This window comes from Rutilus rutilus (assembly GCF_951802725.1).
Source record: "Rutilus rutilus genome assembly, chromosome: 13".
Lineage (NCBI taxonomy): Eukaryota > Metazoa > Chordata > Actinopteri > Cypriniformes > Leuciscidae > Rutilus > Rutilus rutilus.
Window position 1 is genome coordinate 17,149,239 of NC_140218.1, and position 23,718 is coordinate 17,172,956.

The 23,718-nt window shown below is 39.5% G+C and overlaps 1 protein-coding gene across 1 annotated transcript in view; it reads left to right on the top strand.

Annotated features, from left to right (window-relative positions):
• The window catches only part of camta1a (calmodulin binding transcription activator 1a), a 439,941-nt gene that overhangs the window by 397,097 nt on the left and 19,126 nt on the right, over positions 1–23,718 (top strand). Inside the window, 5 exon segments of the mRNA XM_084428326.1 lie at positions 5,465–5,618; positions 9,364–9,504; positions 10,719–12,949; positions 13,434–13,560; positions 13,846–13,980. Coding sequence (XP_084284452.1) covers positions 5,465–5,618; positions 9,364–9,504; positions 10,719–12,949; positions 13,434–13,560; positions 13,846–13,980 — 2,788 coding nt within the window.

Below are 23,718 nucleotides of genomic sequence, written 5' to 3' on the forward strand. Positions count from 1 at the left end.
CTTTCAAACAAGTCCAACTCAAAGACAATCTTATACGCACAAATGCTTATCTGCCAGAACACTCCGTCCCACCCCCACGCTGCAATAAATCATCCGTAATATGCAGATACCTATTTGAAAACCCTGTCCTTCTTCCCAGCCCTTCAGGTTGGAGTTGATGCTGGTTGGAGGCAGGCCTGAGCAGCAGTAATGACCCTGAAGCTATTACTAGTGGATATTTATAGCACTTGAGGCCGGCTATGGGGCAGCACTCATGACCACATTGGCTTCATCCATGTGGGCGTCCAGCTACTAGTTGCCAGGTTACCACGGTGCTTCCAGGTACCTGTGTGTTCCCCAGACACACACACACACAAAAACAGAGAAACACCTTTAGAATTGAGATCTGCTCTCTTTCTGCGAGCTTAAAGCAAAAAACGAACAAGCTTTAATTGCTTTTCTTGCTTACCAATGAAAAGACTAGAGTAAGAAAACAATTTCTGTGAATTCAAGCACAGAATGCTTCCTAATGAAGTTTTTTTTACCTTCATTTAGCATGTAATGCTCTTAAACAGTGAAGTCAAGGGATAAGTATAAGTTCTATAGACCGGCAGTACAAGATCTACACGCCTCTGCACTCCAGGGATGAGCCTAGCGTAAAGGTGCTGAGCTCAAATGAATGCCTTTAATAATGAAAAATGCCGTTTGCGCAATACCACAAGCCCTGCACACGCTGCAACTCTATCCAAACTTTGGCCCCCTTCTCCCTCATCAACAAACCTGGAAGCAAGCCCTGGTCCTCCATGGAAATGTACCACAAACATGGCCTAAAGATTACATTGCACAATTAATCAATACCTTTATGAGATCGCATTTTCTCCACCAAATAGTATCCAGGCTGAAAGTTTCCTCCTCAGTCTCCTTCTTTTGCTTGTTGGACTTGTGTTATTAAAAGAGAGCAGCCAGCAGGAAATTAAATTAAATTAAGTTTGCATCCTGATAGATTTATAAGACACCGCACATTTTCATTGTGTTGTTGTGCCATCGGAAAGAGAGAGAGGGTCTAGAGGGGGTGCGAGCGTGATTGTGTGGGTGCGTAAAAGCTCTCTGAAGAGACAGAGCGAGAAAGGAGTGAGCCGTAGATGTCATACGCTTCTGGCTCACTCTTGAATTTACGACCGAAGCACAGCTTCACAGATTACTTATATTTGGATGGGTTGTAAGTCTGCCAAATGTGCATTGTAAAACAGGGACAAATGTATCGGCGTAGGAGGGACCGAAAAAGAGGAAAGTGTATGTGTGTGTGCGGTGGTCATGGCTTGTGTATATATGTGGTATTGGCTATCTGTATTTTTTACTCTGTGTGCTTATATGAATATAATGAAATGTTGGGGTCATAATTAACCCCAAAATCAAAAGGAAAAAATATTAAATTATGGTTCACATAGAAAAATTGGAGCTTATTTTAAGAAGCTGCTCACTGCACAGACATGGGTGGAGTGTGAAGTCCAGCTCCCCTTCTCTAGATGTAATTTAGGTGTAATGGGTGGAGCTAGAAGGTCCCAACACCCTAGCCCTATCCATAACTCTCTCTACATATATATATATATATATACACATGTAAAGTATTTGGATAGTTTTTCTTAGATTATGTATGTATAGTCTATTATTTATAGTATATGTATAGTTAGACTACCACTCTCAGTAGGCTAGCTATATATAGGTTTATACTTTTACTGTATGTTTATAATATGTTTATATATGTAAATGTTTGTTTATGCATGTATAATGTTTTTGGGCCCTATTTTAACGATCTGAAACGCAAGTATCAAACGCAAGTAACTTTCGTTTCGGCGGATCTCGGAAATCTAAAATGGGTTGGTCTGAAGTAGCTACATAGGTGTGGTTTGAGCGTAACGTGAAATAAACCAATCAGAGCGTCATCTCACATTCCCTTTAAAAGCAGGCGCACTTGTTCCATGGCGGATTGCTATTATAACGGCGGATTTGCCAGGCGCACACCAGGAGCGGTTTACAGCCGAGGAGACCGACGTTCTTGTCAGGGCCGTAAAAGACAGAGAAGTGACATTGGGGATGGGAGAAACCCTCCAAATAAGCTTCGGTTAAACAGCAGGCGTATAATAATTTGGGTAAATGTGTAAGCTAGATTTATGCCTATTTTTTCACATCTTCATGGACACCACAATGATTTCCCTCGTGTGGAATATTTTTCCTTGTAATTATGTATGGTTTGCAAAAATGGCAACTGCTACTGTGTAGATGGGAGAAGCAAAGTGTATGCGCGTTGTGCACACGCTACATTATGGCCAAGCATGCGCCCTTAAAATAGCATCTGAATAACGTGCCAGTGACTTTAGACTAGATTTTTCCTGGTCTGTGGTGGAATTGTTTTCTGGAACTGTAAAATAGCACCAGGGAACGTTTGCGCCGGAACACGCCTCCTCTTTTCACTGAACCGCCCCGGGAGCGCAAGTTCATTCCCTAATTTACCAACGTGCATCTGTCCGCTGTCTTTATATACATTTTCTTTATACATATTTCTTTTTTGACAATTTAATCCATTTGACACCCATATATGCATGATAATGTGTTTATGTTTGCCTAATGGCATGAGTCTGGGTTTTATTTACTCCTCTCATGCTGGTTAAGGATTGAGGGCATGTCCTGGTGATTACCACAGCTGCTTGTCCCATATGCGGATGTAGCGCTGGTGTCTGCTCCCACAAGCTTACGGCTACAGCAGCAGGACCCATGCCTGAGAGTCCTTAGTTCGCCCTCTCCAACCAAGTCCCGGTCCAGCACACTCCCTTCATCCACTTGAAAGAGAATAGTACACCAGAACTTACTCTTAAAATCCTCTCATGAAGACAGATTTCCTATGGATTTAAATTTTAAATCAAATCTTTTCCTTTTAATCCATCAAAGGTGCTGTTCAAACACCTTGACACATTCCCTTTGAATATCAAGTGTGCTGGTTGAAGAGTTCAATCAAAAGTTCTTGCTGTGAATTACAGGGCTGTTTGATTTTGAGCTCTCTGAATTTAGCTTTTGATTTGTTCTGCCGTCTTTTTTCGTCCTGCAGACTTTGTCCCCACTCTCCGTGGTCACTGTTCAAGGCTTGTTAGTCCCATGCAGAGATTGTGAATGTTCTGTCTAATTGTGATTTGCAGTCCATTCAGTTGTAGTCGGAGAACTGTTTGAGAGAGGAAATGTCAGTCTGAACCTGGTCAACAGCACTGTAATAGAGGGGTTCAGAGATGTCTTGTATGAGAAGAGCTATGAAACTAAAGGAGCTTCCTTAAGTGACTAAACATGCAGCATTTTAGTATAAAGGTGCCTACAGATTCTGGTTTCAGACCAGGCTTCCAAGGCATCGATCTTTCTTGGCTCATCTGTTCATTACCTATCCCTCTGAAAATGTTTGTTCTGGGTGTCATTCCAAAATTTTCCAAAGAAAATAAGGGGTATTTTTGAGGCCATTAAGAGACCATTATTTATTTATTTCAATTTATTTATTTATTGCATTGTGACCATTTTCACATTATTTGTGTTGTATTATATTGTATTATGTGTATTATATATTGGACTATTATTTTTTTATTTATTGTCACAATAATGCTACAATGATATATTGTCTCAATAAAAAAAAAGTCTTAGTAGTCTTAAAAATAGGCACCATGGTGTCATGACAAATGATCTACATAAAATAAATCCAAGTTAGATTTAGAAATAAAATAATTATATGTATGTGCTTAGTTGCTACAGAAATTATTTCTTGATAGGAAGATTTATGCATACATTTTATTCATTTATTTATCAATAAATGTATTAATAAATTGTATTATTTATTATTATACATTGTTTAAAAATATATTAAAATTATTATATATATATATATATACTTTCAACTGTGTTCTGTCCGACTTTCGAGCTTGTGGGATATCATACTGTAGGCAGTGAAGTGTGCATCTCTTCTGAACAGGTTAATGCATCTTAGTAGTGAAGGCTGGATGTTACGCAAACATTGTGGCAGAAATTATAAAGATACTATTTATACTGCCTGCTAAGCTTTCGGACACAGCCGTGATCAGGTGTGGTTACCATGGTGCTCTCTGTAAAAGTGCCAGCGGCTGTATGAATGTCTTTCTCTGTGTGTATTACCCCATTGAGCATGCAGTATGCATAGATTTTGCACATGTGCGTCAAAATGTAATGCTGAAGGCGGAGGCAGCACAGAGCCGCAGCCCCCAATTCACTCAGCACGTAATGCTCATAAAACTAATAAAAATGCTAATGAAAGGGACAGTTTTCTTCACTGTTTCAGTGTACGGATTCGGTTTGTGTATGCGTTATGTATCTGCGTTTCACGTGACATTCAAATGTTGGTGTTCTGGAACGAGTGGGATTTTGTAAGAGTGTGTGTGTGTAATCTCTGTGGTGACAGGGGACCGCTTGTTTTGTCACTGTTTACAGCTCTTTGTAATCAACGCTATTTATGATTACAAACGGAATTGATGTTGTTCATACTGGCTAGATATGCTTTAAACAACCGTTTTATTCATAAGCTGCCAAAATGTATCCAGCGAACACTTGCTGACCTGAAATTGACAGAATTTTTTTATATATAAAATAAGCCCCCACTTTTGAGTTGACAACCACAATGGTACAAAAAACAGGTACTTTGTAAACCTCACACAACTCATCTCTGTTTGGGGATGTTCTGTTCCTGGTTTTATCCTCTCTCTGAATAACTTTGGCACTACGTACGATCAGGAAACATTTGCACCACTTTTGCGCACAAACAGTTTTATTCACTAACCACTCTTGGCTTAACCAGGCGCCACTGTGTGTATTTAAATTAAATCGTTGTCATTCTTTTCAGTACAAACATGCCTCCTTTCTATGTAAATTAGGCTTATTATAGATTACACCTTATTCACAAGACTCAGCACTATTTGCCTGTGCAATTAATGTTGCGCTAGAAAGCAGACTCTAAGCTATTTTATTCAGAAGAGACAATGTGTGTTTTCTCGTAATCATGACAACAGTAAATCCTCAAATGATGGAGAAGAACGGGCAGAACGGGCTTTCACTTATTCTCCATTTCCATCACTCCATAAATGTGGTCAAGTGTGCTGGATAGCTGCCAAATATAATAGCTAGTGCTAAACACACAATAACTAACATGATCCTTAAAGGCTCCATTTTTGTGCTTACATTTTTTGCAATTTTTTCTTATATTTACTAAAAAATATAATTTATCATTTTAATTAAATGTTTAAATTATCTTGCTTTCATTGAAAAAGTAAAATGTATTAAATTTACTTAAGAACACTTGGGACAAGCTGGAAATTATATACAGCTATAAATCGAATTCCATAAATGAAACCGTTATTATGAAACCTTTCCACTCACCACACTACATCTTCTTTTTTCTTTTCCTCTTTCTCTCTCTTTTCCCCAGAACCCAGACATTGTGCTGGTCCACTACCTGAATGTGCCAGCTATCGAGGATTGTGGGAAGCCGTGTGGGCCCATCCTGTGCTCCATCAATACAGACAAGAAAGAATGGGCCAAATGGACGAAGGAGGAACTCATTGGCCAACTGAAACCCATGTGTGAGTGTCCAATCACATTCTGTCAACTGAATGCATAACACATAACTGAATAATCTTACTCCAAACTTTATATACTATGTATGTATGTGTGTGTGTGTGTATTATATATATATATATATATATATATACAAATTTTTTTTTTTTTTTTTTTTTGCTAAAATACTAAGTAATGTGTAAGAAAGAAAATAATACATTTAGTGAGGTTTGCTCTTAAATTAAGTGTGTGTGGGGGGGGGGGGGGGGGGGGGGGGGGGGAGTGCACTCCATAGTAATATGTTGACAATTTAATTACACATGTTTAATATGTTACATATCTTGATTACATATTACAAGATGGTTCACACTGCCACAACAAACACCAAAAGGATTACAATACTGATCCAGCAAAACCCAACAGTTGTTGGTGCTGGTTAGGGCAGTGTGAACTAGCCTTTAGATGCTTAGACAATGATACATGACGTTGTCTTCTATAATTTCTGTATGATTAATGCAAGACCTGTGCTGTTTTAGTTATGTGATATTTCACGAGAAGTTAGTCTCTCTCAGCTCAGCCTGATCTAGCTTATCTGGCCTGTCTTAGTTCATAGCAGGACAAGTCTCCATGTGGAACCCTTGACATTATTATCTCACCGCCTGTACATGCACACTCTGAGGTGCCCTGGTGTCCCAGGGTCAGTTGACCAAAGGAAACCTGTCTAATGAGGATGTAGTAAAAAAAAAAGATGACATGCCATGCATATAATCATGTTTACCCAGAGTCTTGTGCGGACACGTCTCTGTATGTGATGCCTGGCATTGATCATTCGAACTAGGACAGGGCTGTCAAGGTAATGAATATATGAAGTCGGATCTCTCGCGTCAGCACTTTTAGACACAAGATGTCGGCGAGGGGAATACAGACGAGCTCAGCTGACATTGTAATCGCTGCCGCGTGTTACGATTCCCTTAAGAGCTCTCACGGCAATCACTTAAGAGCTCCCTTTCACATTGACTTTAAGACACGTGCTGTAAACTAATGTGTTCATTACACTCCATCTCTGATCTACATTCAAACCATTTGCAGTAATGCATGCAAGTCATTAACATTGCAAATGGTGTGGACAATGGCAAAGGTGCGAGATGGCTTCCACCAGTCGGGCCAGTGCACTGAGACTAGGCTAATAGGGCCACAAGATTCACCCTCATGATCTTCAAACAGCCATCTGTGATGTGAGCTCATCTGAAGAGCAACAGTACCACCTAGTGGCGGAGCTGCAGACATGCAGCCTGTTAACAGTCAAAGATTCATTGTGAACTATATTAGCCATGCATAATTCATGGATGCATTATACATCAGCTCTACAAACCCAATTTGTTCCCTTGAGTGACCCATATCATACACAAACAGCTTGCATTCATTAACGTGGCGAGGTGTGTTTTGAGTTGGGAGTGAGGAGCGATGCATTCTTCGACTGACAGTCCTCGGAGAAAGACTGCTGTAACCGTTGATGGGTTGCGGAGAAGTTTCAGTAACTCTGCTTCAAACATTGTAATGCATTTGCATCAGATACCATGGAAATGCATCAATGTTGAGGTTGCATCATCACCTGCTTTGCACGATATGAGCGTGTTTCATCATTGTAGTGTGAAATATCGAATTTTTATTTTTGCCCTCAAGCTCTATTATGCAGGGTGATATTGATGTTTTTTACAAAGCCACTGAGATATATTTTAATTCGTCATCAAAGCTTTGAGCTTTCTTGTTATCTAGAATTCAAACTTTTTGCATTATAAGAAAAATTAAATGAAATCCTAAATATGTTTTTTTTTTTGACAATAACCAGCAATATCTCACTATTGTACTTGAAGGTAAATAATTTGATTTATTTTTCTTTGTTTTTCTTGTTTAGTTCAGCCACTTTCAAATAGAGAATACTTTTCACAATCAAATGAATTCCTGACAGATAAGATCAAAGCTCCAGGTTTTTGGTTGATGTAGTTGATTTTCAATTACCATTCAGAAATACATCATCTTAGACCTAGTAAAATAGATTGTAAATTTGGTTTTATGTTCAAGTAGGCATGTGCAGCAGAGGTCAGATGGCAGGTCATGAAAGGTATCAGTTGCTTAGTCACAGTACAGCTGAAGAGGAGAACAGGCCGGCCTGATTCATTTCTCTCCGCTGATATAATTTAAGAGACCGTGGACCAGCCATGCCTGAAGCCCCCTTACTGCTGCATGAGCAGATGATCAGAGACGCACGCACAGTAGGAGACGAGAGATCTGGTGTGATTTATGTTTCCTGAACATAAGCTGCGATTAAAAATTGTAGATTTTAAAAAAGTCGATGGGTGTGGTTATGGGGTGTTTTAAACTTGTGGATATGGATGTGGCTGGCAGGGAGAATAATCTTTTGATTTGATTTGTCAGCAGCATTTTAAGTATAAAATCTAACCTGAAAAATGCAATAACAAGAATTAAAAACCTCTTGAGATTGTGTTCAAAACTTTTTAATAAATATGAATAATACATTTCATATTATAATACATACATAATATATTATAATATTATTATTAATAAAATTTACAAAAAAATCTTACAAAAATCTCTTTTTATACATTTATTTAATTGAATATGCCATTTTACACCATGTAAAGATTGGTGTAAATCTAAAGATTTTTTTTTAAATTACTTTTCATCTCAAGTACCCAAATAAGTTATTGCGCACCCCAGTTTGGGCACTAAAGAAATACATGAACTTCATTGCCTTGACAACGTTTGGGCCGATAGAAGCCGATTAGTAACCGCCACTGTGGATCTCTGTGAGTCAGTGGATTCTTCTTCAGATCCTCGCAGCCGATGTCACGCCGTATCCACCAAACCAGCTTGCCCTTTCATTACATGACCTGCCTTGTGCTGTGACTCTGGTTCAGGCTCACGCTGCGAGATTGATTTGTCTGTTGGAGCATGGTCATGCTGGTGTAATGGCTTATGGAACGCCGCTGCGATTCTCTGGCCAAGCGCGGAATGGCAGAGCTCAGCAGAGCAGAGAAACCTGCTGTGTATGTGACAACTGTTGTACCGGCTCCGGCTGGTGACGCAGCACTGTTTGCGAGTTCAAGCCAAATGCTTTTGTCTCTTTTATCTATTTTTGACTCTGTGTCTCTTTCTCTCTTCGCCTCCCTTTTCCTCCCCTCGCTTTCACATGCAATCTCACCTCAGCTTGTTACGCACACTGAAGTAGCAAAGCGTGAACAAGCCATATTAAGGTAGCTCAATGCTGTTTGATATTCTAAATACCGTTCCTCTCCAGAGATTGCCACATTTCCTTTGTTGCGTTCATTTTTCCGTTTGCCATTTTTCTGTTCCAGTTGTTGTTATTGTTCTTTTTCTCAGAGGAGAGAGGCTGAGCTTGGAAATGATGGCAGCAGAGGGCATAAACAGCAAAAAGCACCTTGTCAAAGGGCTGGGGCTTTTACTTCAGCTGAAGTGAGACAAGAAAGACTTTTGCTCTTTTTTTTTTCCCTCCCTCCTCAGCTGAAAATTCACCTTTAACAGGCCCAAATCTGTTCTTGAACTTTCCATGTTCCTGTCTGAGGTTAGAAAGTAAACGGCTCTTTTTTTCTCGTAGTACTGGACAAAGTGTTTTTGATATGGAGTCTGGTTCTGAGGTAAGGTCAGGGATGTAGTGCACAGGCGGGATGGGGGAGGGCTGGAAGGCTCGGCTGGTGGGCTGACGACTGTGTCTCCTCTCTCCCTCGGCAGTTCATGGCATCAAGTGGACTTGCAGCAATGGGAACAGCAGCTCTGGCTTCTCTGTGGAGCAGCTGGTGCAGCAGATACTGGACAGCCACCAGACCAAGCCTCCTCCCCGGACTCACAACTGCCTCTGCACTGGCACTCTGGGTAAGGGACAGACAGGAGGGCTGGGGTGTGGGACAGAGGCAGTCAGAAAGAGACAGGTAGAGACTGAGGAAGCAGGTAGTGCTTTAAATATGTCTTCAAGAACTTTAAAAGTTGAGGTGAGTGTAGAGCAGATTGAATGCCTAATTAGAGTACAGCAGCTTCTAGGTCCAGGATGAACATTTCATAGATGTGCTGATTTATTGAGCTGTCTGTTGTAATGACACCACTGGGGGGCGTAATGTTCCTCTGTATCTGTGCAGTCAGGGCAGTCTTTTTTACTCAAGTATACAACAAATGAATTTTCACCTTGTACTTCATCACAAATATCCAACACAGCACTTTACAATCCCATGGTGTTGCTCCTGTAGGGTGCCGTTACTCTGAAGCAAATTGAATTGAGTGTTTAAAACAAATGATTGTGGGATAGATTGATTGCCATTTGTTTTATGTTCATATAAAATTCATTTGCCAAGTTTGCAGTATAATGACTAATGAGACATATCAGCCATTTATTAACAAAACGGTAAAGCTGTGTGTTGGCTTCTCATGAAACGATTAATACTGATGATTGATGGTCTCTATAAAGACTTGAATTAATCTCAGTGTTCATTCAAAATATCAGCATCAAAGCATTTTCAATTTTAAAGACATGTGGATCATTCTTTGAATTCTTTTTATTTTCAGTATATAAAGCAAACAGAGCCTCTTATAGTGGTGTCATATCTAAAATAGTAGTGTAGTTATTATGATGTGTTTTTTGTATTATTCTAATGTAGTTTCAATGGACTAAATAATGGGAAAAGGAGGAAATGTATGATTATGTTCATTTAAATTGTTAATGATAATAATGTACTGTTATTGTTAATAAAAATACTAATACTACTAATAATGTTAATTTTAAATGGGCTAATGTCATTAAGTTGTAAAAATAATAATTCTGAATGAATTACTATGGATAATAATAATTGTATCATTGTTGTTATTTTATAATCTATATGTATATTTTAATAATAATATTTGATAATACTATGGATTCTGTTGATTATTTGGAATAATGTTAATTTTAAAAGGGATAATGTCATTAAGGAGTCAGAGATATTAATTCTTCTGACTGAAATAGTATGGATAATGTTAATAAATAATAATAATATATTGTTTTTCATTATTATAATTATTAAATGTTAAAGAGTTGCTATTTTGTTATGTCTCTACAGGTGCAGGAAGCAGTGTGCATCATAAATGTAACAGCGCCAAACACCGGATAATCTCTCCCAAAGTGGACCCTCGCTCAGGAGGCTATAGCAGCACCCACTCTGAGCTCCAGAATAATGATGTGTCAGAGGGTAAGACAGAGCACAGCCACAGCAGCAAGAACAGTGGAGGAACAGGAGGAGGGAGCGTGCGTGAGAAACGTAACGGCAAGGTCCACAAACCCGTGCTGCTGCACCAGAACAGCACTGAGGTATCCTCCACCAATCAGGTGGAAGTGCCAGACACAACCCAGAATTCCCCTGTGTCCATCAGCAGCGGGCTGAACTCGGACCCCGACATGGCTGATAGCCCAGCGGTCACAGGCATGGGCCACGTTGCCTCTGTCATGAGCAGCCTATCCCAGAGTGTTTTCATGTCTGAGGTGACTGGGGATCCCGTCTACAGCATGTCCCCCACTGGAGGCCCCAATACACATATTATGGGCCCCGATGCCACCTCTCACGGTCTGGTCTTGGCAGTCCCCTCTGACAGCCACAAATTTGCCTTTCCAGGAAGTGGGAGCGCAGATGCAGGCGGTCCTGGAGCAGACGGGCTATCCATGCTGTCTGCCTCTGGCATCTCTGATGAACTTGTCCTCTCCAGCAGCCTAGACTCTGGCAGCATTAAAATCCCAGAAACCACTATGAACTTCGACCCTGACTGCTTCCTGAATAACCCTAAGCAGGGCCAGACATATGGGGGAAGTGGATTAAAGCAGGAGAATGGCACATGCAGTGCCTCGTCCTCCTCGACAGCTAACACCAACGGTTTGCAACGCTCGCCAACTATATCTGATTCAAACTATGTCTTCAGTTCTGCCCTGGTGAAGAACATCAAGACTGAGGACACTTCCTTTGAACAACAGCTGGCCAAAGAAGGGAACTACCAGGTGGGGGCAGTCGTAAGCTGTAGCGTTTCCAGCGGCTCTGGCGCCGAGAACTCACTCACCTTGACCCCTGCTTCCTCTCTGCTACCATCTGGAGGGGGCCTGAGTCCGAGCACCACCCTGGAGCAGATGGATTTCAGTGCCATCGATGCAAAGCAGGACTACTCCGCCGGTGCCACTGCCGTAGGTTATACCCAGGCAATGAACAACTTAGCTCACCAGAACCAATCTCCAAGCTTCTTCCTTCAAGAACCACCACAGCCAGCCCAGAACCAACAAGGCCGGCAGAGCTCCAGCCAGAAGGGCCACTTGCTGGAGCATAACTCCCCTGATGGAGGCTACATGGGTCTGCAGGTTGTAAAAACGGAATCGCCTGGCAGTAATGGCCACCTCCACCACCATCACACCCACCAGGGCCAGCACAGACCCAACTGCAATGGAGGCTCACCCACCGAGGCCCAGGGACAGGCTGGCTCACTGCAGCTCCTCCAGTACCAGGGAGGTTTTCCAGGCCTTGGTCCAGAGCACGAGGATGTGGTCGGTATGGATCAGAGTCGCAGTGTTGGGTCCGGTCAGACTGGGGCCACTGAGAATGGGACAGATGGTTTACTTAAGTCTGGGGATCATCTACAATCCTGCAGAGGAGGAAACGGAGAGAGCGGAGGAGCAGATCACTTCATGCAGCAGAGCTCTGAGAATGGAGCCGAAGCCGTGGCTTTGAGGAATGGAAACACCACGAGCGGGCCCAACAACAGCTCGCAACAGCAACTCCAGCCACTGATTCAGGGAGCTAATTTGGTTCAGGGGCTCTACAACACTAACCACGGGCTTAGTGGACCCGGAGCCAATGGCGGAGGAGGCACAGGCATGGAAATCAGCTTGGATCATTTTGACATCTCATTTGGAAACCAGTTTTCTGACCTCATCAACGACTTCATCTCTGTAGACAGCGGAGCCACGGCTGTAGGGGCTGCGGGAACGTTATACACCCACCAGTTGGTGGCCCCACCTGGGTCAGATGGAACAGCCACCTCAGGTGCGAACCAACAGCAAGGTCAAGAGAATACAAGCAACAGAGTGTCAGGATACAGCCCCTCAGAGCTCTGCCTCCAGTCATGCTGCAGCCCCCAGTCTTTAGGTGGAGGTGCTGGCGCTGGCGGAGGCTCAGGAGAGACAGGATCACTGGCCTACATGCATGTAGCTGAAGTAGTGTCAGCTGCGGTGGCCCAGGGCACTCTGGGAATGTTGCAGGCCACCGGGCGACTTTTCATGGTCACAGACTACTCTCCAGAGTGGTCTTACCCAGAGGTATGTCTGTTTGAATTAAATGCTTTAAATTCAGTTTTTCCTGCATTTCAGTTACATATACTCAGCATTATTTCTTAATATTATTATTAGATGCTTTATATTATTAGACAACGAAAATCATTGTAATTATTATTTATACATTTTTAGATTATTGAAAATTGTGTCTTTAGTAACCCATTTGTGAAATTACCTTTATATTATTATTATGACTTTTTTTAAAATAGCCTAATTTATGAACCCGGTATTTGATCTCTTGCTGTTGCATTATTGCACCACGAGATGGCAGAATACCCTTGAAAACAGTTTAAAACGTATTGATGTTGTAGTCTTATTTTCTTCCACAAGATGGCATTGTAGCATGTGTATTTTATTCTCCTTTCAAATACTTAATTTCTTCAAATCTTTATTTAAACCTTTATTTATATTAATAATTATGATATGATAAACGTAGGTCATGTGAGGATTTGTTTCCTCCATATTTCAGGGTGGTGTGAAGGTCTTAATCACAGGATCATGGCAGGAAGACAACAGCAGCTACTCCTGCCTGTTTGATCAGATCTCTGTCCCTGCCTCCCTCATCCAGCCTGGAGTTTTACGTTGCTACTGTCCTGGTAATTTCACTTTCATACAAACAGTAGTACAGAAGTAACTGACTTATTAATATTCCATATTTAAGAAGTAAATATTAATTCATATTAAGAAGTAAATATGAAATATTGTGTTTCTAAAAAGAAAAATGTTCATTACTTCAAAAAACATAAAATAGTAAATGTTTTCCTGGATTGCAATGAATCTCTGTGAGCCCTCAGATGCCACCCCTGATAAGGAGCAGAACTGCATGAACTCCTCATGATTTCCTCTGATCTCTCTAATTATGGGGTTGTGTGTGTCTGCAGCCCATGACACAGGCCTGGTGACTCTGCAGGTGGCTGTCAGTAATCAAATCATCTCTAACTCGGTTGTGTTTGAGTATAAAGCTCGTGCACTGCCCTCCCTACCTTCATCCCAGCATGACTGGCTGTCACTTGATGGTAGGTCTTCCTCTGTCTTTTTCTGCATTGTAGGAGGAAAAAAATGTGTTACTTTACTAAATTTGGAACCCATCTTGTGACCCCTGATTATTGAGCTACTTGAAGTAGGTGATTATATAATGGTGTCTTAGCCCAAGGCTTTTCTAATTATCCCACATTTTATTAAAAAATTAAAGGCACATCTGATCGAGATAAAGAGTATGTCATGAAGGCAGAGAAAGAGTGTGTGTTAATAAAAAATGTGGATTGAGGAAGGATAAGATGCCGTTTAAAATGTCCATGTGTGAGGTTTGCTTTGCAATTGACCTCTAGGTGGGGATAGAGGGCAAGTTTAGCAAAGAAAGCAGAATTCTGTTGAAGTCTAAGCAATCACCACATGTGCTGAATATGTATTTGAGGTCAACAAGTGTGTTCTTCAAAGCTAAAGGGAGGGTAGACCACCCTGTAATTAGGTAGAATATGTGTTTAAGGACTATAAGGAAGAGCTTTTGATGCTTGTTTTGCCCTTTGTGCTTTAATCTGAGGTATGGCAAGCACAAAGGAGAGAGGCAGTAATTTATATAAGTGGTTAATACTTTAGGGTCAAGGAGAAAAGCAGTCTGGAAATAGTACTCTGATGACTTTGATGAGCTTTCCATGACTTAAGACAAACTGAAGGTTGATTGCTCCTTCACATCTGGCTTGGGGACCTTACAGCAATAGACAACATTCTAATCAATTCCCGATGGACAATCAAGTCCCGCCTTGACTAAACCTATTGAAATGAACAAACAGCTGAAGTAAAATAACAAAAAAATATAAATATTAAATGAAAAACTTTTTTTTTTTAAACTTGACAACTAATTGAAATAAGTTGAAGTACTAAAATTACTAAAACTGAAATAAAAAAATATAGCCTAATGGAAACACTAAAAACCTAAAACTTAAAAAGGCAAAAGTACAAAAAATTACTAAAATGAAAACTATAAATATAAAATAATACTCAAAAAAATCAAAATACTATAATAGTATATAAATAAATAAATAAATAATATATATATATATATATATATATATATATATATATACTATAATATAATATAAATAAATACTATAATAGTAGGGTGAATACTGGTAAAGTGGGACACTTTCTGATAATTTACCTTCTGCATAATGTTTTATTATGATCCAAATGTCTTAGCTCCTCATATGACACTATTCTAAATAGCTTAAGTGCTCTACTCTACTATACAGAATAAAAAAGAAAGAAACATTAAACACAGGATGGATGACTCTTCCTCAAACATTTTTCCAGGCGCTACTGTCAAACTGGGACACCTTTATTGGCAAACTGGGACACTTCAAACACATTAAATTGTTATTCAAATGTAGGCCCAATGAATTAAATACACAATAACAATATGAACAACAACAACAAAAATAATAAAAATCTTTTTTTTTAAGGAGGGGTGCAGGTACAGCAGATTCTTTCCACCCCTCCCTCGCCTGTCCACAATATTTTGTATTGGGTTTAGTTTATTTCATATAAATAAATAAAAAATTCAATCTTCATAAACATTTCTTCTTATAGGCTAATTGTATTCCACACAGGCTAAGTTTCATTCCTTTTTGTTGAAAAGTTTTTTGCAAATATTGCAAATGTCCCAGGCTCCAGCCATCCGAGTTTGTACCCTCCATCTTGTTTTTTAAAATCAGTTTACAATCTTTGTTGAAATATCTATCTAGCTAACTAAATTTATGAGGGGCATACAAAAAGGGAACTCAATTCCCCCATTAGAATGACTTGAATGGCTGTCCCAGTTTGCTAGTAATACCCTGTCCCAGTTTAACAATGCGCTATTGGCAAACTGGGACAGTGTCAAAATCACATAAAAAACAACAAAAAAAGATTCATATGAATGTGATTTTTACAAATTCTGATTCACCATTACATCCTATAACAAAATATATAACAATCACAAATGATCCATGAATGTTTTCATTTTTATAATCTTAACATTATTCACCTCAGAATGTCATTTTACTTTACCATCACGGTTCACTGTAAGGTTGTTGAATATGGTGTGCCACACCCCCGGAAATGATGTCATAGCCACAGAATCTATATTTTTTTATCACATACTTGCTTATGATGAGCTCAGTGTTGATTTTTAGTAATGGAATCATTTACATGTAAAGATAGAAATTAAGAAGCTTAACTGTCCCACCATTGTCCCACTTTGCCAGTATTCACCCTATATAAATATTACTAAAATGACACTGATTTAATATTCATTCCTATGTTAACTTGAAGTGTTTTAATTTAATATGAAGAAATTAGCATTAGCCTAGATTAATAAATGCATTACAAATATTGTTCATTATTAGTTAATGATACCTGATGCATTAGCAAATGGTTACAAATTCAACCTAAAGTTTTACCATGTAAACCATTAATAAGTATGTAAAGTTTGTCTGTGAGAAGATGGGACAATAAGAAAGACATGTGACTCAGATCCACTATTAAACACTTACGCTGTACTGATTCTGTTACTTGCTTTTTGCACACATCGGTGAACTTTACGGCGTCCTTTAGCTGTCCCAGTCTGTTAGTGATAACTTAAACACAAGGGTTTAAGTCTAATCATACCATGATCGCTGTGGGGGATTTGCCCTCTTTAAAGTCTGGCAAACCAAATACAATCCCACACACGCTTCAGTGCTACCCAGGCTGCCTCAAACTGGGGCTGTGGCGTCAAAGAGCTTATGAAAATATTGGAGCATATGGGCAAAGTGACACGCCTGCCAATTTGACGTCCGAAGCTCTAATCTGCTTGCTCCGATCAGGTGTTAGCCAAGACAAACAATCCCGAAGAATGATTTGGGCAACGAGGAGTGGCAGCCAGCATTCAGATACAGCATGTGTTTGACAAGCATGATGTTTGGAGAGCAGAAGACTAAACTAAACCAAACCAGTACAGATGATCACGCATTACAGTAAGAGGGACCAGGCACATGCGCTCACAGTCACACCAACAGATGCACTTACTGTATATCACTGCACATATTTATTAAACGGCCGAATTCTGTGGATATGTAATCTGGGAGGTGTGTGTGTTACAAGGACAGGCTAAGTGCTCTGTCTCCTATGAGTCTGAGTAAAGAAGAGAGTGCCAGTGCCTGTGTGTGGTGCTGTTTGTCTGTGGAGGTGGGGGCGGGGGGTGAGTGTTGTTGCTGCAGTGTGCATTGACAGGGTAAAGTAGGGCATGGTGGAGGAGCCTGTGGAAAGGGACAGCTGCAATGCAGACAGTCCTTAAGGCAGAGAAAGAGCAACAGAGGACCGATGCCCCTCTCAGAAACATGTCTCCGTTCAAACAGCTCAACACCAGTCCATTCACATCTCACAGACAGCACACACAGCCAGCCATGCACTTTTATTTGTATGCACACTTAAACTACTTTAATGACTAAATTGCCCACAATATACTACATTCTCAACATTCACAGAGTTCTCAAGAACTTTTTCTTACTGCTCAGTGTTTTGTAAACTTAAGTAGCAAAAGGTTGGTTTATTGGATTAGTGGATAAGAATAAGCTTAACTGAATTAGAGTGAGTCATCAGTTGGTTTGACTTTAAGCACTTCATGAAACAGTGCTGCCTGGAAATGAGGGTGTGTGGAAGGAAATCACAAAGTTTGAGATAGGACAAGTCTGAAGTTTTCTTTATTGGGCATGTTATTGATACACATTTGAATGAGTATTCCTAAGTATATGGAAAAGATAGTGTGCGCAGGCTATATAAGCAGTACATTTAGGACGTGGCCCACATGACACTGTTGTTTATCAGAGCCATAGCTATCATCATATTCAATCCAGTTACTGGATTTTGGGGTTTCTTCACTTGCTACTGCACTGACTCTCACTCCTGGTCATTAAACCACAGCCTGGTTTCTATATTGAGCTCTAGTCAAATAAAACGATTTCGAGACAAACCTCAGCGTCTGCTGTTTGACACTACATTTATCGTTTGCTTTCAGCTGTGCTCTGATGCTCTAATGGCACACAGCTGCCTGCCTTGATTTGTCATAATGCAGAAAGGGGGCGGGGCTTTGCTTCTCTCTGCAGCATTGCAGGTACAAAGCCACAGGCTGGAGTCATCGTGCACTGTAACCGTGACCAGTATATTGTCTTCACGCCAATTCATATTGTCCACCGATTAAACTGTGCGTCCAAATTACTGTCTAGTTATTCTGTGGTCAGTCGATGCCGCTCTTCACACATTAGGCTACTGCGATAAACCAGCATTTCTAGCGTATTTTTACAGCGGTTTATCACAATGCCTGTGATTTGCAAATATAGGGGAAATAAACAGTCGTTCAAATAGATATACAATTGTTTGTCTTGCCTCGTACATTTACCGATTCCCAGGTAAAATTTTCCGTCACCTCCAAAAAGCATTAAATATGTTTATGGGAAAATTCTCTAAGCCGGTTTGAGAAACTGAGGAAAAGTGCAGTAGTCATTATAAATGTGAAAGACAGTGTCACATGCTGTCTTTCCCATTAATAATTTCTTCGTTTGCTTCAGTTTTTTTTTGCTTTGTCTTCGTGGCTCGTGGAAAAACTAGGGCGTCTGTTTACCTGCGGCACGTGCGCAGCGTCTCCTCTCGCGGAGATTCATGCACGCGCGCGCACGGGGGAGCAGTAGTCAATGTTGCCAAATCTTCCAAGAAAAGTTAGCGATTGCTTTGAAATAAATACAGTAGGCTACGCGATTTCTTTTCATTTTGCTCCTGCTGTTGGTTGTTCAAATATCATCATGGAGGGAGGCATAATGCTTAATTAAAACATAAACATATACTTTTTATTAAACATTATTTGCAAGACTTGTTTGCCTAGCTTCAAAATAGGCCTAGTGTATTTTCATTTATACATCCTTTTATAAAAAATATATATATATATATATATATATATATATATATATATATCATGTATTCCAAAGAAAAGCGTGTTTTCTAGAAGAAGAAAAAAAGCCTGAAACCCCGCAACACACAATGCTGATATTTGCAAGGACTTTATTAAACAAAGTGGCTTATAATTAATGGACTTGGCAACACTTGCAGTAGCGCTGGAGTAAAGAGGGGCGGGGGGGAGAGTACGAGAGTAAGTGAGCGGGCTTTACATTTCTCTCTGCTCTTGCACGTCGCTTCTACACTTTCTTCTATTGTTGATTAGACCTTTTAGGATATTCCCCTAGTATAAAAAGGGACATTTATTTTGTCCAGTATTAGTAAATACAGGGACAAACTGCGTGTGTGAGACACGGCCATTTGGGACATTGTGGTCAGGATGCCGTTGAATGACATCTGCTTTTCCTAAAGACAAGGGGACCATTTGCTTTGCAGTGCGACTCTCCATGGACAGTGAAATAGAAGGTTGGACATGTTCAAATGAACCTAGTGTCTGTGTGTTTGCAGTCTTGTCTCTAAAGTTACTACATGTGCTTAGCCCACTTTAAACACTTGTCATTTCCGTCTGTGGAAGTGAACCTTTACTTCAGATAGAGAAATGTGACGTTCTGTACGGTTTACATTTACACTCCTGCTGCCTTTGCTTTTTCAGAAAATGAAAGAATATATTCTTTAAGATAAGCTCGAGCTGATCTGTTTGGACTGAATTCGCTCTCTGCTGAAGCACTTCTTTTTGCTGTTTCCTGAACTGAATGTGTCAACTTCCAAAATAGACACAAGAACGCTGTTCTTGGACATACATGTACGAGGCTCGTGGAGCAGACCACCTTGTTCTGGTTTTGAGGCAAATAGATAGTTAACGTTTTGCTATTTCGTATATTATTCTTAGTAATGTCCTTTTCATAGTTTGAACATATTCACTAGTTCTCTAGCTGCATGCACTCTCATTTCTATCATCTTAAATAGGACATGACAAAGATCCGCTTGTTTGACACTTCAATGCACCAAAACATCACACGGCAAAAGTAGGAAAAACAGCTCATTTGTAAGGCGGTCTTGCCATTTAGTGGTTCTGTTAGATGTAGTCGTGACCGGAGTGTGTGTATGTATGTGTGTAACACACACAGTAGTCCTGTGATCTGCGCTCTTGATTTCAGCACCGAGGACAGCGACGCACGAGGCACGCGCTTAAGTGAGCTCGCGAAACATTCACAAACACGACACAAGTTTGACAAACGAGCTTTATATTGGTAATGGTTATGGTTTGTGCCAGGAAAATAGAGATTAACAATCATTACACTCGTGTGTATTGTTTTCCAACAATGTTCTGCTCAACAACCTGTTGATAGTGATTGAAATGTTTAAAAAGTTTCACCCATTTTTCTTGCATTATATACAACACGTCACTAAAATCAAAAACTATTTTCTAAATATTAGTGTAATAGACTTTATATTGACTGCTTCATGAATCATAACTTAAGCAAATTCTATAAATGGTATCTATTTTAATAATTAATAATAATAAAAATAGAAACGTATAACAACTGCTGTATTTTATATAGTGCCTGTGTGATGTCAATGTACAGGTCATAACGTTGCTTCTACATTTATTGCTTAAAAAACATTTAAGCAATAAATGTTTGAACATGAAGTTTACTGAATAACAAAATTTGAATAATATTTTTAATGCTTGAAAAATCCATCTCATGGGTGCTTGCACAGTGTAGAAAATTGCTTTTTTATCCTGAGGCAACATGATGCAGAGGGTTAATGAACTCAACAACCCTAGAGCTTTCATGGTTGTGTTACGTCTAAATTAATATTCCACACCATGTTCCATCCAGGAGCTCAAAAATTAGGCACTAGATACCTGTAATTTTTGTAATATTGGGATTTCAGTCGTGTCATATGTTTTGTTGCCGAACATTGCAAATACAAAATTTTCAATACTTGTGAACATTGATTGACTGAGGGATTGATTGATTCCATTTCTACAACACTGTCAGTTCTTTACAAGTGATATGCTTTTAAAAAAAATTGTTAATACATTCTATTTCATAAGGAATCAATTTCCATTCAGGTTGTCTTTTATTAAATTCTACCTCATTTAGAGTAGTGCAGGAAATGTCAGAACAGTTAACCTGAGTTTCAGAGAACCTCTGGTCAGGTTATTTCATATAAATTTGAGGTCATGACAGTCATCTTGTTAAGGAAAGGAGTCAGTTATGTCCTGTTATCAGTGTTTCTGCAGCTATCATCATGCTCTGAATACCCATTAAGATTAGCCAGCATATTGTACAGTGCCAGCATTTCTCGGCCGATTGCACTCTCCCAGATCCTGCTCAGTTTATTTCATTAGATCTGAGAAACATGTTGAATCATATACAGTAGCTAGTGATAGACTAGAAGAAACTTGATGTTTGACTTAGTGTACTATTGGATATTTTATGTGGTCTGTCTGAATATTGGTTCAAATCAGTTGCTTCTAATATGGATTTGAAGTTTTTTTTAAGTGAAAGATTCCTTGGAGATGCATGAATTGATTCTGTCAGCTTCTAGCAGTAATTGGCCAAATCCCAAATAATATTTTTTGCACCCCAGACCAATGCAGAATACATTGTGCTTTAGTTGCTTCTATCTAACACGTGCCTCAAGGGCACAATCGTTAATTAGTGTTAAATCAGACAGCAGTAAGGGAGAATGGCACAGCGGCCCTCAGACTGTTAGAGGAACATTTGAAATTGACTGAAAATTAGATTTGTTAAGTCTTGAGCTTGAGTTAAGGATTCTTTGTCTTTTTTAAAACAATGATAAGCCAGTTTAGTCACTGAAAGTAAAATATATAAGGAAATTACAGAAGATATGCTGATACCAAATAATGCTGCTGATGAAAGCATTTTCACTGTTAGTTTTATCACTGAAATATATTTGACATTGTACACTGTAGTCAGCATTGCTGCCTGTTTTTTTTTTTTTTGTATGTTTGTCTGAATGATGACAGGGAGAGCTGAGCAAAATAGCTGACTCACATGAACAGTAAAGTCATTAATAATAGTATGAATGAGTCTTTTGTGAGATTTTTGTGGACTGGTTTATATAAAAGTTTGGAAAAACTACTCACAATACAGCTAGTCTGTATAATGATGTATTAGTCTGGCAGTACTGCCAAGCACGATAAAGGATTTTGTTAGTGCTTGCATAAACCGTGTCACACAATGGCACATGAAGTAGGAGATATAACCAGGGCATGTCTTGGAGGATGGGTAAAGCAGTTACTGTAGCTCATGGAGATGCCTGCCTGTGATTTAATTTGATTTGCTGCTGGTTTGTATGGAGATAAATTGAAGGGCTCCATTCGACCAGAAGGAGACCGCAGTGAAGTTTTTTTCAAAATCCATTTTGTGATTTGGGAAGCTGGTTAAAGGGCATTATTTGCAACAGAACTTTTGTCCCATGTGCATACAGAATGTTATGCATTAGTCTGTAAAAAATATATGAATACTTTACAAGAAGGTTCTACATGTTAATATTTGTTAATGAATTAATATGATAGAACACATATACAGCATGTATAAATCTTAAAGTATTGTTAATTGTTTGTTCAAGTTAATGCATTAATCCTAATGCATAATTTTCTAACATAAACATGTATTAGTATATGTAAAGATTAGTATTAAGCAAGATCAATGAATGCTTTAAAAAGACGTATATACTATAAAACATTTTGAAATAGTAGAATAGAAGCAGGGTTAAGGCTGTCAGTCTGTGTATTATTAGTGGTGAGGATTTTTCAGTGACTCTGTCTGCTCTTTATATGGTTACGCCAGTAGATGGCATCAAGTAGCTTTATGAGTGAGTCATCAGATCATCCATGTGAAAACATTGAAACATGTGACTGTCTTTGAGTGAATCATTTAATCATTCACTCAACCGATTTGTTTCAGACAAAGTAATTACCAATATCATGCCTAAAATCCTAAATATCAACATATTGCTTATTGACCTGTGGTATAAAATCAAGATTATACACCCCATGTTTGTTTCCTCACCAATATAGCACATTCTCGCTGCTCTATGCCTGTGATAGACATTAAATTATATCAGTACAGTGTAAAGTGTGTGACTAGCATAATGCCATGTCATGAGTCAGGCATGGAAAGTCTTCATCCCTTTATCTGTTTCATAGGACTAGTATGTTTCCAGAAGTGACACACACGTTAACCCATTTAATCACTACTAACCTTGACAGCAAAGCAACATGTATGTAACAGTCACTGCTGGCATTTCCTACTAGAGCTTGAGCTTTCTTACACAGCCGGTCAGCTCGAGTTGAAGGTTCAGATCTCAAAATCAGGGCAGAAGAGCTCAACCTGTGTGTAAACACTCAATTCTTGTTGTAACACCTGGGAAAAGAAGAGGTTTTTTTTTATTTGTGTGTGAGCTGTGCAGTGATAGCATAGTACTCTCTGCAGCACCGGGAGTCAGTACTTGCTCCCAATGCTTTTGAAGTCTAGACTGAAAGGGACTTGTTCTGTGTGAGCATTCCTGTGTTGGGACAGGGCACTTGCAGAGGCCTCATGCGGTAGGAAATAGTGCTGCTGCCTGTAGTAAAATTCCACTAACAGACATGGATGGAAATACAGAAATGAGCACATGTTTCCAACTGTGTACTTTCGATTTAAGGTATAAATAGTTATTTTAGATAAGAATATTATATTTCCATACTTCTTACTTAACTACAACATGACAAAGTTTGAATGTGTACTTGTGGTAGAAACATCTAGTCACAT